This window comes from Miniopterus schreibersii (genome assembly GCF_964146895.1).
Source record: "Miniopterus schreibersii genome assembly, chromosome: 17".
In the NCBI taxonomy this organism is placed as follows: Eukaryota; Metazoa; Chordata; class Mammalia; order Chiroptera; family Miniopteridae; genus Miniopterus; species Miniopterus schreibersii.
Window position 1 is genome coordinate 17,836,277 of NC_138117.1, and position 19,593 is coordinate 17,855,869.

Genomic DNA, 19,593 nt, shown 5'->3' on the forward strand with positions numbered 1-19,593 from the left:
TCCTGCCTGGAACATGCACCAGCCCCTCTCACCTCATCTGCCTTTGTTGGGGTGCTAATTCCTCACCCTCATTTCTGTCTATCCATAAATCTTGTTTGCCAGTCTAATTGTCCCAGGGCAGTCTCTGCATTTCCACAGCACACATCACACTTGTAATTACTTGTTTAGAACTAATCTTCCCTGGGAGACTTGAATTCTGGGTCACAGGGATTGTGTCTTGCTGTTCATGCCTGTGTCCCATGCCCAGACTGATGCTGGGCACATAATAGTTGCTTAATAAATATTTGTTCATTGTCTGAGAGACACAGCCCTTCCCCTCCCATTACCAAAGACAGGTTCCTGGGGCTCAGAGCCTCCACACTGTCCACACCTTCATGGAACTGCAGGTGTCAGGCCTAGGGCAGGTGAGATCAATTAGTTTACCCCATCTCTTTTCAGATGAGGCAATAGTATTAGTTTGCTAGGTCTTCCAAACAAAGTACCACAGACTGGGTGGTTTAGACAACAGAAATGTATTGTCTCACAGTTCTGGAGACGAGAAGTCCAAGATCAAGGTGTCAGTAAGGCTGGTTCCTTCTGAGGGCTGTGAGGGAAGGATCCTGCCCTCTCCTAGTTTCTGGTGTTTGCTGGCAATCTTTGGCACTCCTTGGCTTAAAGAAGTATCACCTCATTCCTGCCTTCATCTTCACATGATGTTCTCCCTGAGGGCATTTCAGTGTCCAAATTTCCCGTTTTTACTAGGATACCAGTCATATTGCGTTAGGGCTGACCGAAAGAACCTCTTTTTTTTTTTTTTTTTTTAAATGTCTTTATTGATTTCAGAGAGAGGAAGAGAGAGGGGGGAGAGAGAGAGAAACATCAGTGATCAGAGTCATTGATCAGCTGCCCTCCTGCATGCCCCCTACTGGGGATCGAGCCCATAACCTGGGCCTGTGCCCTGCCTGGGAATAAAAACCGTGATCTCCAGGATCCTAGGTCCATGCTCAACCGCTGAGCCACGCCGGCTGGGCCGGACCTCATTTTTAACGTGATCATTTGCAGAGATCTTGCTTCCAAGTAAACTCACACTCACAGGTTAGGACTTCAACATCTTTTGGGGGGGGGGGACTAAATTCATAACTCACTGCTCTCTCTACAGAAAGACAATGGTAATTACCCAACAATTTTAGAACATAAGGGTCGCACTATTTTCCCAGGTCTAGTCTTCTTTGCTGTCTTTTGTGAGCAAGAGCCTCAAGACAGAGGAAAACCTGAGTTACAAATTAAGAGGTTGGTTTGCTCAGATAATGAAGCTTGTTTGCTATGTTTGGAAAATTGTCTCCACATAGTGTTTTCCACTGACTCACATTAGACCCACTTGGCATATCCACCAAGAAGCATAGTCACAGGAATTCATTTATTCTCATGAATCAATAAACAATCATTTAGAGAAAGTGACTTTGTAAACAATTTAATTAAAGTCACCCAAAGTTTGAAATTAGAAGTAACTCTAATTTTGCCACATATTAGCAGTGTGGCCCTAGGCAAGTCACTTAATCATCTGGACATCAATGCACTATCTATAAAGTTCTAGCACTGGATTAGGTAACCCCTAAGGGCCCTTCTGGCTGTAACCTTTTTGGGATTATGTGGTTCTTTTAGTCTTGAAAATAGAAAAATCCTCTAAGGAGTTGGGCTATGCAAGTATAAAAAGGAATCAGTTGTTGAAACACTCTTTCTATTCATTCTCATCAGTGGATATGAGGTGGCTCTAGTCTCAGCCCAGAAGGAAGAGGCTTGATCCTGGCCTTCCGCTGACTGGTGCTATTCCCCTGACTCACCCCAGTGGCCATGCTCTGATGGGTTTGTGGCATCAGAATTCAAATGGGTTGAATGTGTCATTTTCATCCTCAAAATAGCTAATTTTTCAAAGAGCTATTTCTATGAGTGTCCGATAACATATTTAAGAACCAAGTCAGAGTTTTAGTTACTTGTTTCTTGTACAGCTGAGCCTCTGGCTGTACATGCTCGCTCTTTATAATCTTGGCATCAGGACTCCTGCTAATAATAGCATCTTTACTATAAATAGAGATTTTTAGATGCCCTCTCCTTCTATTGTACTGCCTCTTACAATGCTCAGTGTGTCCTAATTCTTTTTCTGTATTTTGTCATAAAACTGTGACCCTTGATTGTGGAGAGGATACAAAATAGACCAGATGTCTTAAACATGTTTGGATAAATCAGTCATCACCTTCTTTTTTCCAAGAAAAACGAGGCAGAGTGGTTCGAGTGAGGCGTAGACTCTATTTTCCATTCAGTCTTTCCAAAGCAAACAGAAAAAAAATATGTAAACGTCTGCTAATTGTGTTCTGTCAGTTGTGTGGTGTTTGGTTTCAAGGATACAGTCATCATTATTATGAATAAAGAGGGAGGTAAAATTGTCACTGTTTTGTCTCATTTAATATTGAGACCAAAAATAATCCCTAATTATAGGCTAAGAAACGGCTCAGAGGAATTGATTAATTTCTTAAAGAATATTAGCTGACAAAAATCAGTTGAAATTTTGCAATTCTGTATTTAATTTCTTTTGTCTCTGATTTCTGCTCTGTGAGTGAAATATTTAAATATTTCTAACAAGGACCTAGGATGATGTGATGCCTTTCAAATCAAAATATCTTATATTATGGCTTCGCAAAAGGAGTTGCTGTGTTCTTCTGTGCAGTTAATCAAAGGAAGGACTCCAGCATGGTTAAGCACCAAACTTTGTGCTAAGCAAGTTACTTGATTTAATCTCAGCAGCACTGTGTCAGCTGGGTATGAGTGTGGCCATTTTTCAGCTGAGGGAACAGTTTCAGGAAAGCCAAGTGCCTTAACAGAAGTTGTACATACGGTAAGCCATAGGGCTGGGATTCCAACTCATGTGCCTCCTGCGCTTTTTAGAAATGGATTTATTATTCTTTGAAAAGTGAGGGGAATAAAATCATCTTCCCAAATAAGCAGATTCTTAATCACCCTTACAATTTTCTCTGTCCCAGGGTTCTATTCCTAAGGTTGGACACATAGTCAATACGAGTTCCATTTCAAGTTTGAAAAAGCTGCGTCAGTGTGTTGTTTCAAGAACTGCCAATCTAATCAACAGAGCTTTTGTCTAGGAAGCTGAAATCAGGGGTCTGAAGTGCCCAGATTTCCACTCTGTGTTATCTCAGTAGACACACAGCTGCAAATCAGTAGCTGCAGACAGGCTACTTTGATGATTCTCAACATTTTCCTCCAAATGAGAGAGAAAACTAAGCAAACTGATGATGAATCTAGTCTGCATGTTTTACCCATAAAGATTCAAGAAGCTCAAATGTAGGGTCAATTCTGAAGGCTGAAAAGCAGGGAGCTATTACTGACTCACCTTCCTGGGCAGGTCTGCTCCTCCCTTGTCACTTTGGTTAGGGAAGGCTTTGGTGTGGTGACATTTCGTTACTCTTTGTTAGTCTGGGGCATTTGGGACGACTGAGTCAGCTGCAGGAACGAGTCCTGATATTCCTCTTAGGGTCTGGGTCAGGTAGAAGTTCTGGGTTAGGTTCCTTGAAACACCTGGTCCCATAAGTCTGTTCAGGCCCTGATTCAAAGTCTTGGATGGATCAGGGTACCAGAAGCCACAGCAGGAAGCTCAGCCATCTAAGTGTGTTTGCCAAGAATCAGGAGCTGCTTCCTCTTTGTCCTGCTCATTCCCCACTTAGGGAACCTTGGGTCTTTCTGCCCCGCTCCATGCCCTGGTCTTCCCTAGCCTCAGAATCTAGGCTCTTCATTTCTGCGGGAGACCTGCAGCGCCCACCCAGTTCTCTCTGAGCTTGTCTCCAGAACACTTAGAAGCAGTTTACCTTCTGGGAAGTGTGGTGCTCGGCTCCCCCCGCCTCCTCACGTTCTGCCTGGGGCAGGAGACACCATCTGCGTGGACATGGAGAGCCCCGAACCGGGCGCTCACAGTCTCTGATGAAGGCGCTGTAGAAACGGCAGAAGGCAGTGGGAAAAACAAGGCTTCAGCCAGGCGGACGCGACTGCACTATTAGTTCCAACATACAAGTCTCAGTGTCTTCGTATGTACCGTGAGGTAACTGCTGTGCAGGGTTGGTGTAAGGTCAGGGTCACTGTATGTAAAGCACCAGCTGTAACGCCTGGCAGGTATTAGCCGTTTCCTAACTGGTGGTGCTTTCAGTGAGCTATTTGGAGCTTGGAAAGAAAAATGTAACTAGACGTTCCTAAGCCTCTGGGTGCTTTGTAATATTGAAAACAAATCACGACTCAAGTTCTCCTGTACCGGCCCAGTGATCTTCGGAGAAACCTGTCTTGGTTTTGATGAGATCTCACCTTTCTTAGGTATTTTATAGCTACATCAGACAAAGAAGAGAAGGTTCTCCCTCCAGCACTGAATCTAGGCATTGCAGCCAGCAAAGGCCAAGACACCTTTGGAACTTATTGGAAGGTTGAAATTTAGGTGCAAGAACTAGAAGGGTTGACAAATCATGAAGGTTCATTAGATTGCAGAATGGTCTTACAAATGAAGTGCCTGAAGTCAAGAGCTTTGGCTCATCTAAAATTAGACTGGACACACTTGAGAATGGGCTATGCTAGCAGGGAAATAAACAAGGTGGCCAAAGGACTGTTTCCATTTCTAATTTCTGTGAGTACATGGAAAGTCTCTTTCTCTTTTGTATTTTCTAATGTATTTTTTTCTTTAGCCTTCTTGGTATTTTTTAGATATATTTATAGATTCTACTTACAAAGCTTAAAATTACAAGGAAAATGCCATTTCATACACTGTTAAGTTTAGTGCATTTTAAATCCTGTCTTGCAAATTTCTTCTCCTACAAAGCAAAGCTGTCCAATCCTGTTGCCTTGTGTCTGTTGCTATTTTTGAATTGCATTTCCAGCAGAGTTAATCCATCTTTGATAAGGAATTTAATATTCATTGGCAGGTCAACTTGTGACTTTATGTTGTGACTATAGCTGCGAGTTATAGAACATTTTTCGATTTAAGTTATTCCCTGGGATAGAAAGCCAGTCCAAATGCAGAAGAATACTTTCTGCTATAAGATCAAAGGAGCAATCGTACAGAAACAACACTTCCATGGTGGGCAATGCTTTCAGGATGGAATATTCCGGAAGAGTACAATTGGCTTTGAACATGTGGAAGGGGTTTGGGTGTGAAAAAGGAAAAGGGAGATTGGAGAAGAGATAGGAGAGACCAGGATGGATTAAGAGGGACTCAGAGAAAGCTAATCATGACTCAGAATCCGGACTGGTGCAGGAAGTGTGCTTTGAAGACTAGAGCAAGCAGCTGGGCTGGAGGTTAGGAGAGTAGCTGCAGTGTTTGTGTCTTGGCATAGTAGGAAGCAGGACCCAAAAGAAGGAACTGGATTGCAGGTGTTGGCAACAGAAAAGGCTTTGGACACTAAACTGACTTTTCAGCTTAGCTGGAAGTTTTGTAGTTGACATGTTAGGTCAGAAGCTAGTGTCGGTTGCCTGCAGGTAACGGTGTAGCTAAGTGAGAATATTCAGGGGAAATGTTATTGAGTATGATTTACAGAAGGAAAGACCGTTGTTGACTTAACTACATATTCAGACATAAGTCTTCCTTGATTTCAGAATCCCTTGACTTTCAACCTTTATTCAGAGACTGGATCTTCAATCAGGGAAGTAAAATGAAAGGAAATGAAACAAACACTTCGAGAATGCGTACTACTTAAAAAGTACTTGGCTACACACTTTGCATGTGCCACATATTATTAAGCTGTTATAGCAGCCCACGAGACAGTTATTTTTATCTTTCTTCTACAGGAGATGTGGAGGCTCAGATAGATAAATCACTCACCCTGGTGTACTCAGTTAGAGCTGCTCCCAGGTCTGCATGATTCTAAAGCCCCCACTCTTCTCACTCCTCCACGCTGCTTCCTCCAGATGCCCGGTGACCCCAGTGGCTGGGCCTGGCATGCAGCAGCTTTCAGTAAGTAGTATTAGGTACTGTTGACTCCCTCCCCCCCGCACCTCTTTCTCTTTCTCTTGCTAATCTCTTACAAATCCACTCTTCCATTTTTTCCCCAATTAAAAAAATAATAAATGATTTTTTAAGAGCAGTTTTATGTTCACAGCAAAATTGAGCAGATATTTCCTTTGCTACTATAGTAGCTACCAGACAGGGCTCCAGCCTCTCCTCCTGCTATTCTAACATCCATGAGCCTCACAGCAAGTGAGTGAGCTCTCTAAAACATAAATCAGATGACCTCAGCAGAGTAAGACCCAAAATCCTTACCATGGTTCAGAGAGCCCCGGCCAATCTGGTTTCTTCCTATTTCTCTGATGTTACCTTTCGTCACTCTCCACTTTGTTCATATTTTTAAGCCACACTGGCCACATTCCTGCCTCAGGACCTTTGCAAATATTCTTCCTTTTGTTTGGAATACATTTCCTATATATCTTTAAATTGTTTTTTTGTCCTTTGGATTTAAGTTTCACCTTAAATATCCCCTTCTCAGAGAGGACTTCATCGAGAAATTGAGTGGACCTCATTACTTTCTGCTAAATTACCCTACTTTATTTTTTTCAAGTCTTAAATCACCTTATTTACTAATTTTCTTTGTTTATGTTGTCTGAAATTCTGTCCATTAGCTTTTATGGCATAAAACATCACCTTAAACTTAGTGGCTAAAACAGACATTTATTGAGCTTATACTTCTTTGGTTGAGCCCAGTGGGCTGGGCTCTGATGGATGATCTGGGTTAGACTGGGTTTACTTATGTGTCTGCGGTCAGGTAGGTGGCTCTGTTTCTGAGGGTTGGCTAGCTGTTAGCTGGGTGACTGGGGCACCTGGAGTAAGTTTTTCTTGTTATCTAGCAGAGCAGCCAAGGCCTATTCATATGGTGGGTAATAGAGGATTCTTAGAACAGAGTGCACCCATGCTCCTGAGGTTTAATTTTGTTGTTGGCGAAATGCTCCCTCTGACTCATTCTATTCTCAAATCAGTCAAAATTCAGGGGGTGGGGGTGGGGAGAGAACAGGCATCACCTCTTGATGGGAGGAGCTACAGATTACATAGTAAAGGGATTCGTAGGGAATTGTAATCATTTTTGCAAATCACCCACCATAACAGTGCATATTTGCAATTTATTTAATTATTTTGTATTGATTTCAGAGAGAAGAAGGGAGAGGGAGAGATAGAAACATCAATGATGAGAGAGAGTCATTGATCAGATGTCTCCTGCAAGCCCCCTACTGTGGATTGAGCCCAAAACCCTGGGCATGTGCCCTGACCGGGAATCCAACCGTGACCTCTTGGTTCATAGGTCAATGCTCAGCCACTGAGCCACGCCGGTAGGTTTTGCAATTCATTTTAGATTCTTAGCATCTGAATCCCTTTTTGTGTTTGGGAGATTACTCACCTTATGAACCTTTGTAGGGCAAAGACTGTCTCTTCCTGTAGGAGCTGAACAAGCTACATATTTCCTTTCGTTTTTCCCCATTAAGGGCACAGGTGCTTGTGTAGGTTGGAAGTGAGCAAGGTGAAACAGCGAGCTCCCCATGAAATTGATTTTCTGGTTAGGGTGACCGCCAAGGTGACTGTGCTGGGTTGGTCTCATCTGAAGTACAATCATGTTCCTGGAGGAAAAGTGGCAAGGGTGCAAACTTCTGCACCTTGGGCTCTGGGCCATGTGGGTGCTTGCTCATGAGGCCAGCTCTATGAAAGGTTTTTATGTTGTTCCTGGAACTTTATCTTTGAGCTTTGTTCTTTAGACCTTTCCAAGATTCTGTGAGCCACTCTATACTCTTTTAACAGACTCTTTTTTTTTTTTAATGTGACCTCCCCTGAGTCAGATAAAAGTTCTGTTCCAGCAGTTGGTATCAGGAATTTTTTCTCATTAATTTTTTCTCATTAAAGAGTTAGGCATTTGCCAGATTAGTCCAGCTGCTCACACAGTCACCAGGGTTCTCCTCCTGCCTTTCTACTTGGCCACCCTGAGCGTGTTAACATTTGACCTTCACCCCTGTTGTCTCCTAGCAGTTCCATGTGTTACTTCTGTGCTCTAGGCCTGAAGACAGAAAAGGGGGTGGCACCAGGTGGGCCTGTTTCTTTTATCGAGAAAGCAAAAGCTTTCAGAAGTGCTCCTTCAGCTCTTCCTTACATTGCCTCGGCCTAAGCAGGATCACTCAGACTACTGACCTAGGGAATGGGGTTACCTGGCTTTCGAAGCTCCCCGAGGCAGGATGCAGGGAGGAAGCTGGAGGACGTGTGTGAAATAAGGCATGAGCCGTGCCTATTGCACCATTAGCTTCCCCTTCAGAACGAAGGTTCCTGGGGGGCAGAGGTTGTGCTTCATTTGTTGCTGTCTCTCTGGTGCCTAGAACGGTGCTTGGCAAATATCTTTTGCTTCCATTAAAGAACCACCATTTTATTCCAGGCCAATTATCAAAGATTTGTTCCCATGCTGCATTTCTTTCCCCGGTTTTTCCATCCCCTGTGTACATTATACTGCATGCTGCTACTGAAATAATGGATTTGAAACCCCAAGGACTGCTCATCAGTTGAGAGTATGAACCTAGGGTCTACGTACCTGATTGTTCTAAGCAAAAACCTTGCTTTATTGTTCTGCAAAGATGTTTAGGAATAATTTTGTGGATTGACTTGTCTCTCAAACCTAGCTTGGTTATATATTTTTTGAGGATAGCTGCATTTCATTTCAGTAATAGTTACATTATTTTTATGGTAAAATATACTTCTTTACAATATTTTGAACACTCTCAAAGACTTTATAGAAGAAGCAATTTATCCCTGAAAAACAATTTTTTTAGAGAAACCCATTCTTTTTATTCTTTCATTTAGTAAATACTTATTAAATTCTGACTGATTATAACTCAATAATTTGTGCTGAATTAAAATTAAGTATTAGTCCAACAACAGAAATGATAAATTTTGGGGATATATAGACTTCTACTTCAGTAATAGGATTTCTCTGTGGTGTTTGGTTGGGGTAGACAGCTATTGTTTTTCCGTTGCTAGACTCCCACTTTCTTGGACCTTTGGCTAGAAATAGCTGGCTTCTGTTGGGACACTTTTTATCTGCCTCTATTGGTGTTTCTGGGTTTCTGGCTTCTCCAGTTTTCTGGGATGCATTAGACAAAAAAAAAACAACCATCCAGAAAATGCATTACTATATCATTCCTTGGGTCCTGAGATCCAGAGCCCTTCTCTCTCTGTCTCTGTATCTTTCACAGTATTTGTTTTTATCTTTAATGTTCAAGGTTTTAGTTGTATTTAGCAAGAAGAATAAGAAGTGGTCCACTGCATCTAGATCTGGTATATAAATTCTTAGAAACTGTTCTGCCATCCTGCTTTATAATGTAAGAGTATTGACATCATGACCTTTAAGTAACATATATAATGACAAAACAGGTAAGTAATGAGGTTTATTAAAAATGCATCATCTTCACAATAAAAATAAGTTTTGAAATTCTACCATATGTAAACAAGGTAAATAGAAAATCAAAAGTATTTTCTGTATGTGGATATGTGTAATTTTTTTCTTTTAAAAAGAAGTGATACCACCAAAGACTTGTATTCGAATGTTCATAGAAGTATTACCTATAAGAACCCAAAACTAGAAACAAACCAAATGCTATTCAACTGATGAATAAATAAACAAAACAAAACAAAATGTAAGAGTCTGTAAAATGGATTAGTATCAATAACAGGGAATGAAGAACTGATACATGTTACGATATGGGTGAAGCTCAATAACTATGCCAAGTGAAAGAAGTCAGTAACAAAAGACCACATATTGTATGATTCCATTTATATGAAATGTCCAGAACAGGCAAATCCATAGACATAGAAAACAGATTCCTGGCTGTTTAGGGCTGGTGTGGGGGTGGTGAGACGGGTACAAAGTTTCTGGGGTGTTCTAAAATCAGAGCGTTCTAAAGGTTCTAAATTTATATTACGGTGATAGTTGCAACATTCTGTAAGTATTTTATCAAATCATCCATTTTAAATTGGTTAATTTTATGGCATGTAAATTATACCTTAATAAAGCCTTAGGTGATTGTGGTGGGATGCTAAATGTATGGAAACATGTAGGAATCTTCTGTGCCTTCCGTTTTCATTCTAGACAGTTCTTTGTGCCTGGCTAACTAAATTACTAAATAATTTGGCTGAAAAAATAACATGAAGTGGCTGTACATATACACTGACCATGATTCTACTTCTATCGAATGTCCAAAATATTTTTCATGAATACTGTCCAAAACAGGCAAATCCTATTAATTTTTTTTTAAATAAGGGGAATGTAGTGAAAATTAGAAAGTCTTAAATATAGTTAATATCCTAATAACAAATATCACAACTACAACCAACTGTGCATACTAAAATCTTTGCTAGCTATTTCTTTCTTCCAAGTATCGTTTTGTACTATAATATTCTGGTTAGTAGAGTACATTTGGGCTGAGTTTGTCTCCCTGCTAGGTCCTAAGCACCATGAGAACAGAAGCTGGGCCTGCCTTATCTGTCGTCACATTTGCAGGATCTAGCACAGGGTAGAGATCAGGCTCTCTTGTTTGGCTTTACAGATGTTAGAATGCAGATAGGCATGCTGAGGCATGGGGAAAACTCTGCATTTGGGGTGCCTCCCTCTGTCCCTCCCTCCCTCCCCCCCTCATTCCTTCCTTCCCTCTGTCCTGTCCTTCCTTTCTTACTCTTTTTTTACTTTTTAATTGGTGACTCGTCACAAAGTCAGTATTTATGAGACAAAGTGTACAATTTCATAGTTGTTTTCCTTCTGCGATCTGTTTGGAGACAACATTCGGGGACACGTTTGAACCTCTCCTTCCTTCCTGAAGGGCCCCTGCCTTGCCTGTGTGGTCCGGAGCGGAGGCAGGAAGCCTGGTGGGAAATCCGATCGGGTCAGGTGTCTCCAAATCAGCTTAGGCTACAGGTAGCCGTGAGGGGCAGCAGGTGTCGTGTGGTGACTTTATGTGTGGAAAGTCCTGAAACATGTTCAGATTCCCATCATGATTAAGCAAAGTGAGGGAAGAGTGCTGTGTATGCAGAAGCGCATTACTTCATCGGGCTCTGCCTCTCTCATTTGTCTTGTGATGTGCTGAGCAGCCAATTTGTCTACACTTCTGGCCCATTTTCATTAGAACTACTCTGATGAGGTAATAAGGGGTGCTTGGATTAAAAACAAAAAGGCTCAGGCCCTTTTCTTTTTTTTAATGACTACCATGAGCAAATATTGACTCAGAATTATTTTTCAAAAGATGGTAAACTGTCCAATTATTTCATTTTTGGCAGCATAACAATTTTTTTCTCTTTAACATAAGTAAGTGGGGACTTACGGCTGTCTGGGAGAGAAATGTTTATAAATTGGCAAAGTGTTTTTTCCTGAGAATGATACTAGGTAAGCAAGATAATACAAGGGAAATTCTAATTAGGTAGATTTCAAAACTGTGGAGCATGCTAGAAACTCATTTGTTTCTGGCTGTGGTCCCCTTTAAGGTAAATCCTGTCTGGCGATTAGCATCACCTTGAATTAAATTAATTGGCTGTACTAAATCCCTGAGTGGATGTGCTAACAATAAATGCAAAGACGTTTGTTTCTTTGCACGAAATGAGCAAGTTACATACCCAGTAACCTTCATGTGAATTATCCAAACAACTTAAAACATTTTTTTTTTTTTTAAATAAAGAAGTTTCAAGTTATGGTAAGTACAAAATTACTTGAAATCTTTATTTTGAAAATAGTTTATGTGTAGGTAGTTATACTTTATTTTAGATTTTGTATCTAGATTACATATTTGTGTTCTATCTTTAACTATTAGAAAAGGAATACATATTCCTAATAATTACTATCTCTTACCCAAATTTGTCACAAACCTTCACAATATTGAAGTAGGACGGACTTCAGTGTCAGGAAATGAAGAAATTCTAGTGTAATCAAATATGAGTAAAGTTTTTTTCCTTATGATAAAAGCACTGTTGACTGATTTGAGAAATCTCTGCAATCCATTATAAAAAAAGCTGCTTGTAATTCAGCAATGCTGTGACTACCATAGGGGATAATTGGTGACTGTCCTTTCTGAACCCCACCCCTCAATTCCACCGCATAGCTCTGATAATCTGTGAAATGAACTAATTTTTCTTGCGACATTAAATCTCTGAATTGCCACAGAACTAATGCTATGGATACACCATTTTTCTTATTTTGTTTTCTGTCATCCTTCTTTCTGAATTGCCAGAATTCCTACTTCATGGAAGAAAATGACATTTAAGATACCATTAGTGAAATGACGCGTGGCTGTACTGTAAGTCTGCCATTCGTCTTGTCAGATGAGTAGTGTAGGGAAGGTGCAGATCTCTTGGCAGAGACAACTGAGCAGCACAGATCCTGGAGACCAGTCATGACATAGGTAAGCACAGCCGTGGCTGAACCGAGGGAACCACAGGGTGCTTAGAAACCCTGCTTAATCTTAAGAAGCAATACATGCACAACAATTCATGACAGTTCATGGTCTGACTTTAGGCACTGAAGAAAATGATGAGAAGAGACGATATTGGTAGCAAGCTGCCAACTCATTAGAGGCAGATTTCAATATAATTTAGGTTGGAGGCAGGACAGTTTGTTCGTCAGGTCCTTTGGTACTTCTGGGGAAGTCAGTGGCGAGGAAAGCGATGGGCCTTAAGCTTCTACGGTTTCTCTTGTAACCTCTTTCCACTTCCCCTTCCCCTTCAGCCTAACCTGCTGGGAGAATGGGGCTGCTTTGGGCTACTGGTTTTTGTGTTCCCGAGACAGCCCCACTAAGTATGTTACTGCCATATTCCAATTTCAGAGGGGATAGAACAAACCTTATTATTGAAAATGTATGTAAAGAGACATTTTAAAATTTCCATCCAAATTCGGATTTTTTTATTATTATTATTGATTTTCAGAGAGAGAGAAAGGCATGCAGATGGAGAGAGAGGTAGATTTGTTCCACTTATTTATGCATCATTGGTTGTTTCTTGTATGTGCCCCGACCTGGGATCAAACCTGCAACCTTGGCATATCCGGACGACGTTCTAACCAACTGAGCTACCGGGCCAGGGCTCTGGTTAGTTTTTAAAGCACAACTGAGTCAGGGTAACAAAACGTTGTGGAAAGCTGGGAGCTCTCTTTCCCGAAAGGGGACACTAGTGTCACGACTTACTAACCATGTGCCTGGTGGTGCTCCTGTGCACTGGCAGGTTCTCCCCTCAGCCCTCCCTTCCTGCTGGAGGGCGTCTCCACCACCCTGCCTCTGGCACCACAGCTTCACACGGGCTTCCCTCTAGACCCTGCCCTGCCTCCCCTCCCTCAGCCCCAATCCCTCAGGCTGGGCCACACGTCTCTCCGTGATGGCCTCATGGTACCCTGACTCTTCCTCAGTTGTGCTATTGAATTACCCTGGAATTTCCCATGGTCCCTGTACAAGACACATATGATCAAGGCAAAAGCTGAAACACTTCCTCTGGAAGGAACCTGGCTGGCACTCTCTTCCCCAAGGATGGTATTGTGCACTGTATGCACGTAGACCCTTTTAATACTGATCTTCATCATGTTCTGTGCTATACACACAATGCCCACCTTACCACAGCCTCTTAAACCTCAACTTCATGTGTGCAAAAATCTCGACGTTATCTAAAACTTCCTCCAGTGCCTCTAGGAGTTCTGAGATCCTCTTACATGCAACCAGGACCATGAAAACTTGTATTTTTGTTGTTTTTGCTATTGTCTCTTCATCTAGGTGATAGCAAGCACCCTGCTGTAGGTACTTTCTGCAAATACTGGGCATCTGGCATCTTCCCAGGGCCTGGTACTTTCAGCTTCCTCCCTTCACGCATCAGGCTCAAAGCCAACGCTCAGGGTTGGGCAGTAGTGGGATAGGAGCAATGGGGGCCACCCCTTCTCGCCAATTATCCTTCTCTTCCATGGTCTCCTTCCTGGTCCCAGCACAAAATCTTTCTCTATTTTAGTCACCCCCCCAAAACAAACCAAACAAATAAACCAGAACCCTTAGCCCTATGAGCTCACATAACTGTGTTCCCGTCATTATCACCAGGTACACTGCTCACCAAATAGTGAGATCCAGGCAGAAAATGATTGAAATTAAAAGTCTCACTATGTACTTAACACAAAGATAAATACAATTTTCCAAAATTAGGTAAAAAATGTATCTCAAACACTCTTCGTGAAAAATATTTTCAAACAAATATGTAAGTAAACCAACCTAAAAAAATATCTGGAGGCAAGGAGTTCTGGAGCCTTTTATTTAAATACTGGAGGAATTTATCCCTCTTATGGTTGGTGAGGACAGAGATTAGCAGCGTGCTCAAGGTCAGACCAAAGGTTATTAGCAGAGGATGAGAGGAGGTTGCGGTTTTGCTGACTCCACTGCAAAGCTGGATTCCCCAGCTCCTGATCCTCATTGCCTGCTGTTCTCTTAAGTACTATAATGACTTTAAACCCCTTGAGGAGGGAGAAGGGAAGACACATCTAATTTCTAGGCCGATCTTTAAATTCATTTTTCTAAGTTACACATAAATAATATTTACCAATTATACTGGAGATACATGAAGAATCTTAGATGACAGCTTGCAAACATTTAAGTAGGTGATTTGGGCCAGACTTATTATAGCTAATTTATAATGACAAACATGCTGTTTTCATCTCTATAATACTGATCACATTTATTTAGTGTGTTTAGTTTGTCTTCAGGGCTGCAAGGGTTTTCTGTGTCAAAAGACACTAAAAATTTTATTGACTTAAAACAGTAGAAAATGCCTATAATATGCTACAATGGAAAAACAAGCCCAGAAACAGATAAACTCTTTCACAAGAAGCTTGTGTCACTCAGACTCTCAGTGACTGGCTGAAAATGGCTCTGAAATTTCCTCCTGAAGTTTTTGTTTTAGAACCACGAATGGGGGCAGTACTCAGATTGCACCAGTTTTAGCAGCCCATAACAATGCTGCCAGTCATTTGAAAACATAGTTGTTTAGTGCAGTTTCTCAAAGTAGGATTAGTGGTGTGTTAGATAATTTTCCTGCATTCTACAATCTGTAATGGAAACATTTTACACAATCTTTTTTTTTTTTTTTTAATATATCTTTATTGATTTCAGAGAGAGGAAGGGAGAGAGATATAGAAACATCAATGATGAGAGAGTCATTGATTGCCTCCTGCATGCTCCAACTGGGCATGGAGCCTGCAACCTGGGCATGTGCCCTGACTGGTAATGGAACATCGATCCCCTGGATCCTAGGTCGATGCTCAACTGCTGAGCCACGCCCAGCTGGGGCTACACAATCTTAATATGGCTATTATTTAAGGATTTATGTGATACATTTCTTCTAGAATTTAATGTCAGAAAACATTTTTCTCTGGATGAACTCACTTGGGTCCATCCAACAATTTGAACTTTATAAATTTTTCCTATTTCCCCTCTTTTCCTTGACTGTCAGGGCACGCAGAACTAATTTTCTCATTGGATGGCTTCTAATTTGTGTCTCTTATTTTTTAATTGTTCAATAATAACTGCTAATTTTAAAGATTCATAAAATTTAGCAATGTGTGAAAAATACAAATATTATCCCTAATTCTACCATCCACAGAAAACTGCCATCAATATTGGGCTGTACATACTTTTAGACTTTTCCCATAGTATAATAAATACAGGGGTGGGCAAAAGCAGGTTTACAGTTGTATGTGAAATACTGAGTTTATCCTTGTTTTATTATTTACTTATTAATTATTGTATTACTTATCATTATTATTAACCTACTTTTGCCCACCCCCTGTATGTACAAGTCGAACATCAGTATCCATGGGGGGATTGGTTCCAGGAACACCATGGATACGAAAATCCATGGGTGTTCAAGTCCCATATATAAAATGTCATAGTATTTGCATATAACCTATGTGAATCCTCCCTTATACTTTAAATTACTTGGAGATGACTATACCTGATCCAATGTAAATGCTGTGTAAATAGTTGTTATACTGTATTGTTTAGGGGATAATGACAAGGAAAAAAGTCTGAACATATTTAGTTCAGATGCAACCATTGTAGGCCTAACTACATAGTACACAAAACATACATAGTTAGCAAAAATGTAACAGTTTTTCCTGAATATTTTCCATTCAGTTGGTTAATCTATAGATGTGAAATCTGTGCATACAGAGGGCCAACTGAACGCATGGGCAATGGCATAGCATATGTATTTTGCAAACTGCTTTTCACTTAGTAATAGGTCATGATCATTTTTCTATGCCAATAAATACAGAGCTACAAAGCCATGTTTAATGGTTGCATTGCTTTCCACTGCATGCGCGTATATATCATAATTTATTTACCTAGTTATTAGTGTGTGTGTTTAAAATATGTCTTTATTGACTTCAGAGAGAGGAAGGGAGAGGGAGAGAGAGAGAAACATCAGTGACGAGAGAATCATTGATCGGCTGCTTCCTGCAAGCCCCCTATTGGGGATCGAGCCCGCAACCCGGCAGGTGCCTGACCGGGAATCGAACCTGTCCCCAGGATCATAGGTTGATGCTCAACCACCGAGCCATGCCGGTTGGGCGTTTAGGTTGTTTTTATATTTAAATTAGCCACACCGTTCTTTAACTTTCATATATGTCTTTTTGTTGCAAGCCCCTAAACATTATGTTTCAAAATAGGCAGGTGTAATGAATGAGTAAGTGATGAATGAACCCCCTGGAAGGGCCGGGATGCCTGCAGCGCCACGAGCGGCGCCGTCGTTACCACGCGTTCTTTACGGCGCTCTGGTTCTGGAGACGAATAATTTTCTCCCCTATCTAGGTCTTGGCCAAAATGAGTGAAACTCCTTCCTCCGGTTTTTCCGTGATTCATCCGGCTTCTTCGGAAGGGCAGGCTCCCTCCTCGCGCCGCATGAGCGTCCCCCAACCCGTCGTGGCGAAAAGGGTCAGCTTCTACAAGAGCGGGGACCCGCAGTTCCGCGGCGTCAGCGTGGTGGTGAGCCCGCGCTCCTTTAAGACCTTCGACGCTCTGCTGGACAGCTTGTCCCGAAAGGTGCCCCTGCCCTTCGGGGTGAGGAACATCAGCACCCCGCGGGGCAGGCACAGCATCACGCGCCTGGAGCAGCTGGAGGACGGCGAGTCCTACCTGTGCTCCCACGACGGGAGGGCGCGGCCGCTGGACCTGCGCGCCGCCCGCCGCCGCCCGCCGCCCTGGCGCAGCGGCCTGGCCGCCGGCGCGCACGCGCCGCGCTCGCCCGGCCCGGCTCCCGGCATGCCGCGCGCCCCGCGCCGGCTCGCGGTCTTCCGGAACGGGGCCCCGCAGACGCGGCGCGTGGTCCTGCTGAGCCGGCGCGTCACGCGGAGCTTCGAGGGCTTCCTGCAGCACCTGGCGGAGGCCATGCAGTGCCGCGTGACCAAGCTGTACGCCACCGACGGGAGGAAGGTGCGCCCTCGGCTGCGTGCGCGTGCGCCCCGCCCTCGTGGGAGGTCGCGCGCCTGGAGGGTGGCCCCTGGGTTTCCCAGGCAGAAGCCTGTCCATGCGGCGCGCGAGGAAGGAGCTCGTTTTTTCCCCCACGCGCCCTCCCATTTTCTGCCTTCCTTGAGCACTGAGTCATATAATGTGTTGGCACAGATTCTCATCTGACAATATGTATATATTTAAATGTTTTTATTGATTTTAGAGAGGAAGGGAGATGGAGAGAGAGAGAAACATCAGTGATGAGAATCATTGATCGGCTGCCTCCTGCGCGCCCCCTGCTGGGGATCGAGCCACAACCCGGGCCTGCGCCCTGACCCCCGTCCAACCTTGACCCCTTGGTTCGTGGGCTGATGCTCAGTCCGCAGAGCCACACCAGCCGGGCTGACCGTATTTCTTGAAAAGGAGTCCCCAAGAGTCATATTCTGCTAGGTAGAGAAGGACTTTTCCTGGGATCCCTGCGGAGGGGCCAGGAGAGTTTCCCCTGCAGTTGCCCGGTGTGTCCACTAGAGCTCACCCTCCTGGTCCTGGTGCGTCCACCAGGCCCTTTACCATCTGGCTCAGGGTCAGGGTAGGCATGTGGCTACAGCTGGTTACTTTGGTGGGGGAGGCAGGGGCAGAGCTGCACACCTTTTAAAGATTTCTTTAGTTTGACGGAAGACGGGTCTGTCTCTTTCTAGCTAGTATGTAGGCTCCATAGGGTGTTGGTCTAACCCTGACTGCCTTCACTTTGGTAATCCTTTATTTGATGTGCATCACTGGTGCCTAACAAATACTGGGTAATGACCTCTTTCCCGCTCAGAAGGTTGTTGAATTAATTCAATCAGTTATAAAATAATCATATGGAGAGAACAAAACTTCATGCTACTTATGTAAGAACCATAACTCTTTGGTTTCTTCTAGGTTTCCAGTCTCCAGGCGGTGATTCTGAGCTCTGGAGTTGTGGTGGCAGCAGGGAGGGAGCCATTTAAACCAGGAGATTATGACACCCAAAAGTATTTGCTTCCTGCTAGATTACCAGGGGTCTCTCGTCGTGTGTTCCCCAAGGGAAATACTAGGTCAGAAAGCCGAAAGAGTAAGTCACTTAAATATATAGCATTTATATTCAGCATTGAGATTTTGTTAGGCCTACAACAACAACAACAACAACAAAAATCCATGCTTAAATGACCACCTTTCTTCATCACAGAAGAGAAAATGGGATCAAAAACATTATAAACTGAAATCAATTGTATTTATAGTGGGAAAGAATCATAAAAGTTTATCTCATAATTTTTAAAAATATTTTTCTAAATCAATCAGTGATATTTGTGTTTAAATTGAATTGAGGAGGTATGGGTTTCTTTAATATAATTCCTAGATAAAAAATCAAAATGCCAGCATTTCTTTATTTGGAGAGGAATTCTATGGAATATGTAAGTGACATCTCTGGTAGTTGCAGAGTTGTCTCTAAATTGTATCATGCAGAGCTCAGTAGGTTAGTTGAGTGACTGTGTTTGTATAAATCTCTAACTACATATATTCTCCACTTACTGAAGTAAAAACCAGAGACCCTTAGATTCACTTTTTATTTATTTAAAGAAAAGGTTCTTTAAATACTACTTATGCATATAGTAGTATTATTTTACCTTGGTCATTTTGCTAAACTGATTTTATTATTTTGTGTTTGATGTTGGTGGTTGAGTATGATTTTATTTTATTTTAAAATTTATTTTTAAATATATCTTTATTGATTTTAGAGAGAGGAAGGGAGAGAGGGAGAGAGAGATAGAAACATCAGTGATACAGAGTCATTGATCAGCTCCCTCCTGCACGCCCCCAACTGGGGATCAAGTCCACAACCTGGGCATGTGCCCTGACTGGGAATTGAACCCCAATGTCCTGGATCTTAGGTCTATGCTCAACCGCTGAGCCAAGCCCGGCTGGGCTTCAGTATGATTTTAGATGGTTTCAGGGAATCTGAGGGCTTCTTTAAGTTTTACTTTAAAAAATTATGAGTGAGACATTTTCATTTATAGTTTTAATAAAAGTACAGAGGAACAAGAGAAAACATTTTAGGTTTATATTTTGAAAAATTAAAGGTAT

General features: G+C 42.3%; 1 protein-coding gene across 2 annotated transcripts in view; it reads left to right on the forward strand.

Annotated features, from left to right (window-relative positions):
• Positions 1 to 16,866: 16,866 nt before the first annotated feature.
• Positions 16,867 to 19,593, forward strand: part of RP1 (RP1 axonemal microtubule associated) — a gene marked incomplete at both ends in the record, with an annotated part of 119,564 nt that continues 116,837 nt past the window's right edge. For both annotated transcript variants that reach the window (XM_081116269.1, XM_081116268.1), the window contains 2 exons: positions 16,867 to 17,475; positions 18,412 to 18,583. In XM_081116269.1, the coding sequence (XP_080972395.1) occupies positions 16,867 to 17,475; positions 18,412 to 18,583 (781 nt within the window). The remainder of the gene's footprint in view (positions 17,476 to 18,411; positions 18,584 to 19,593) is intronic.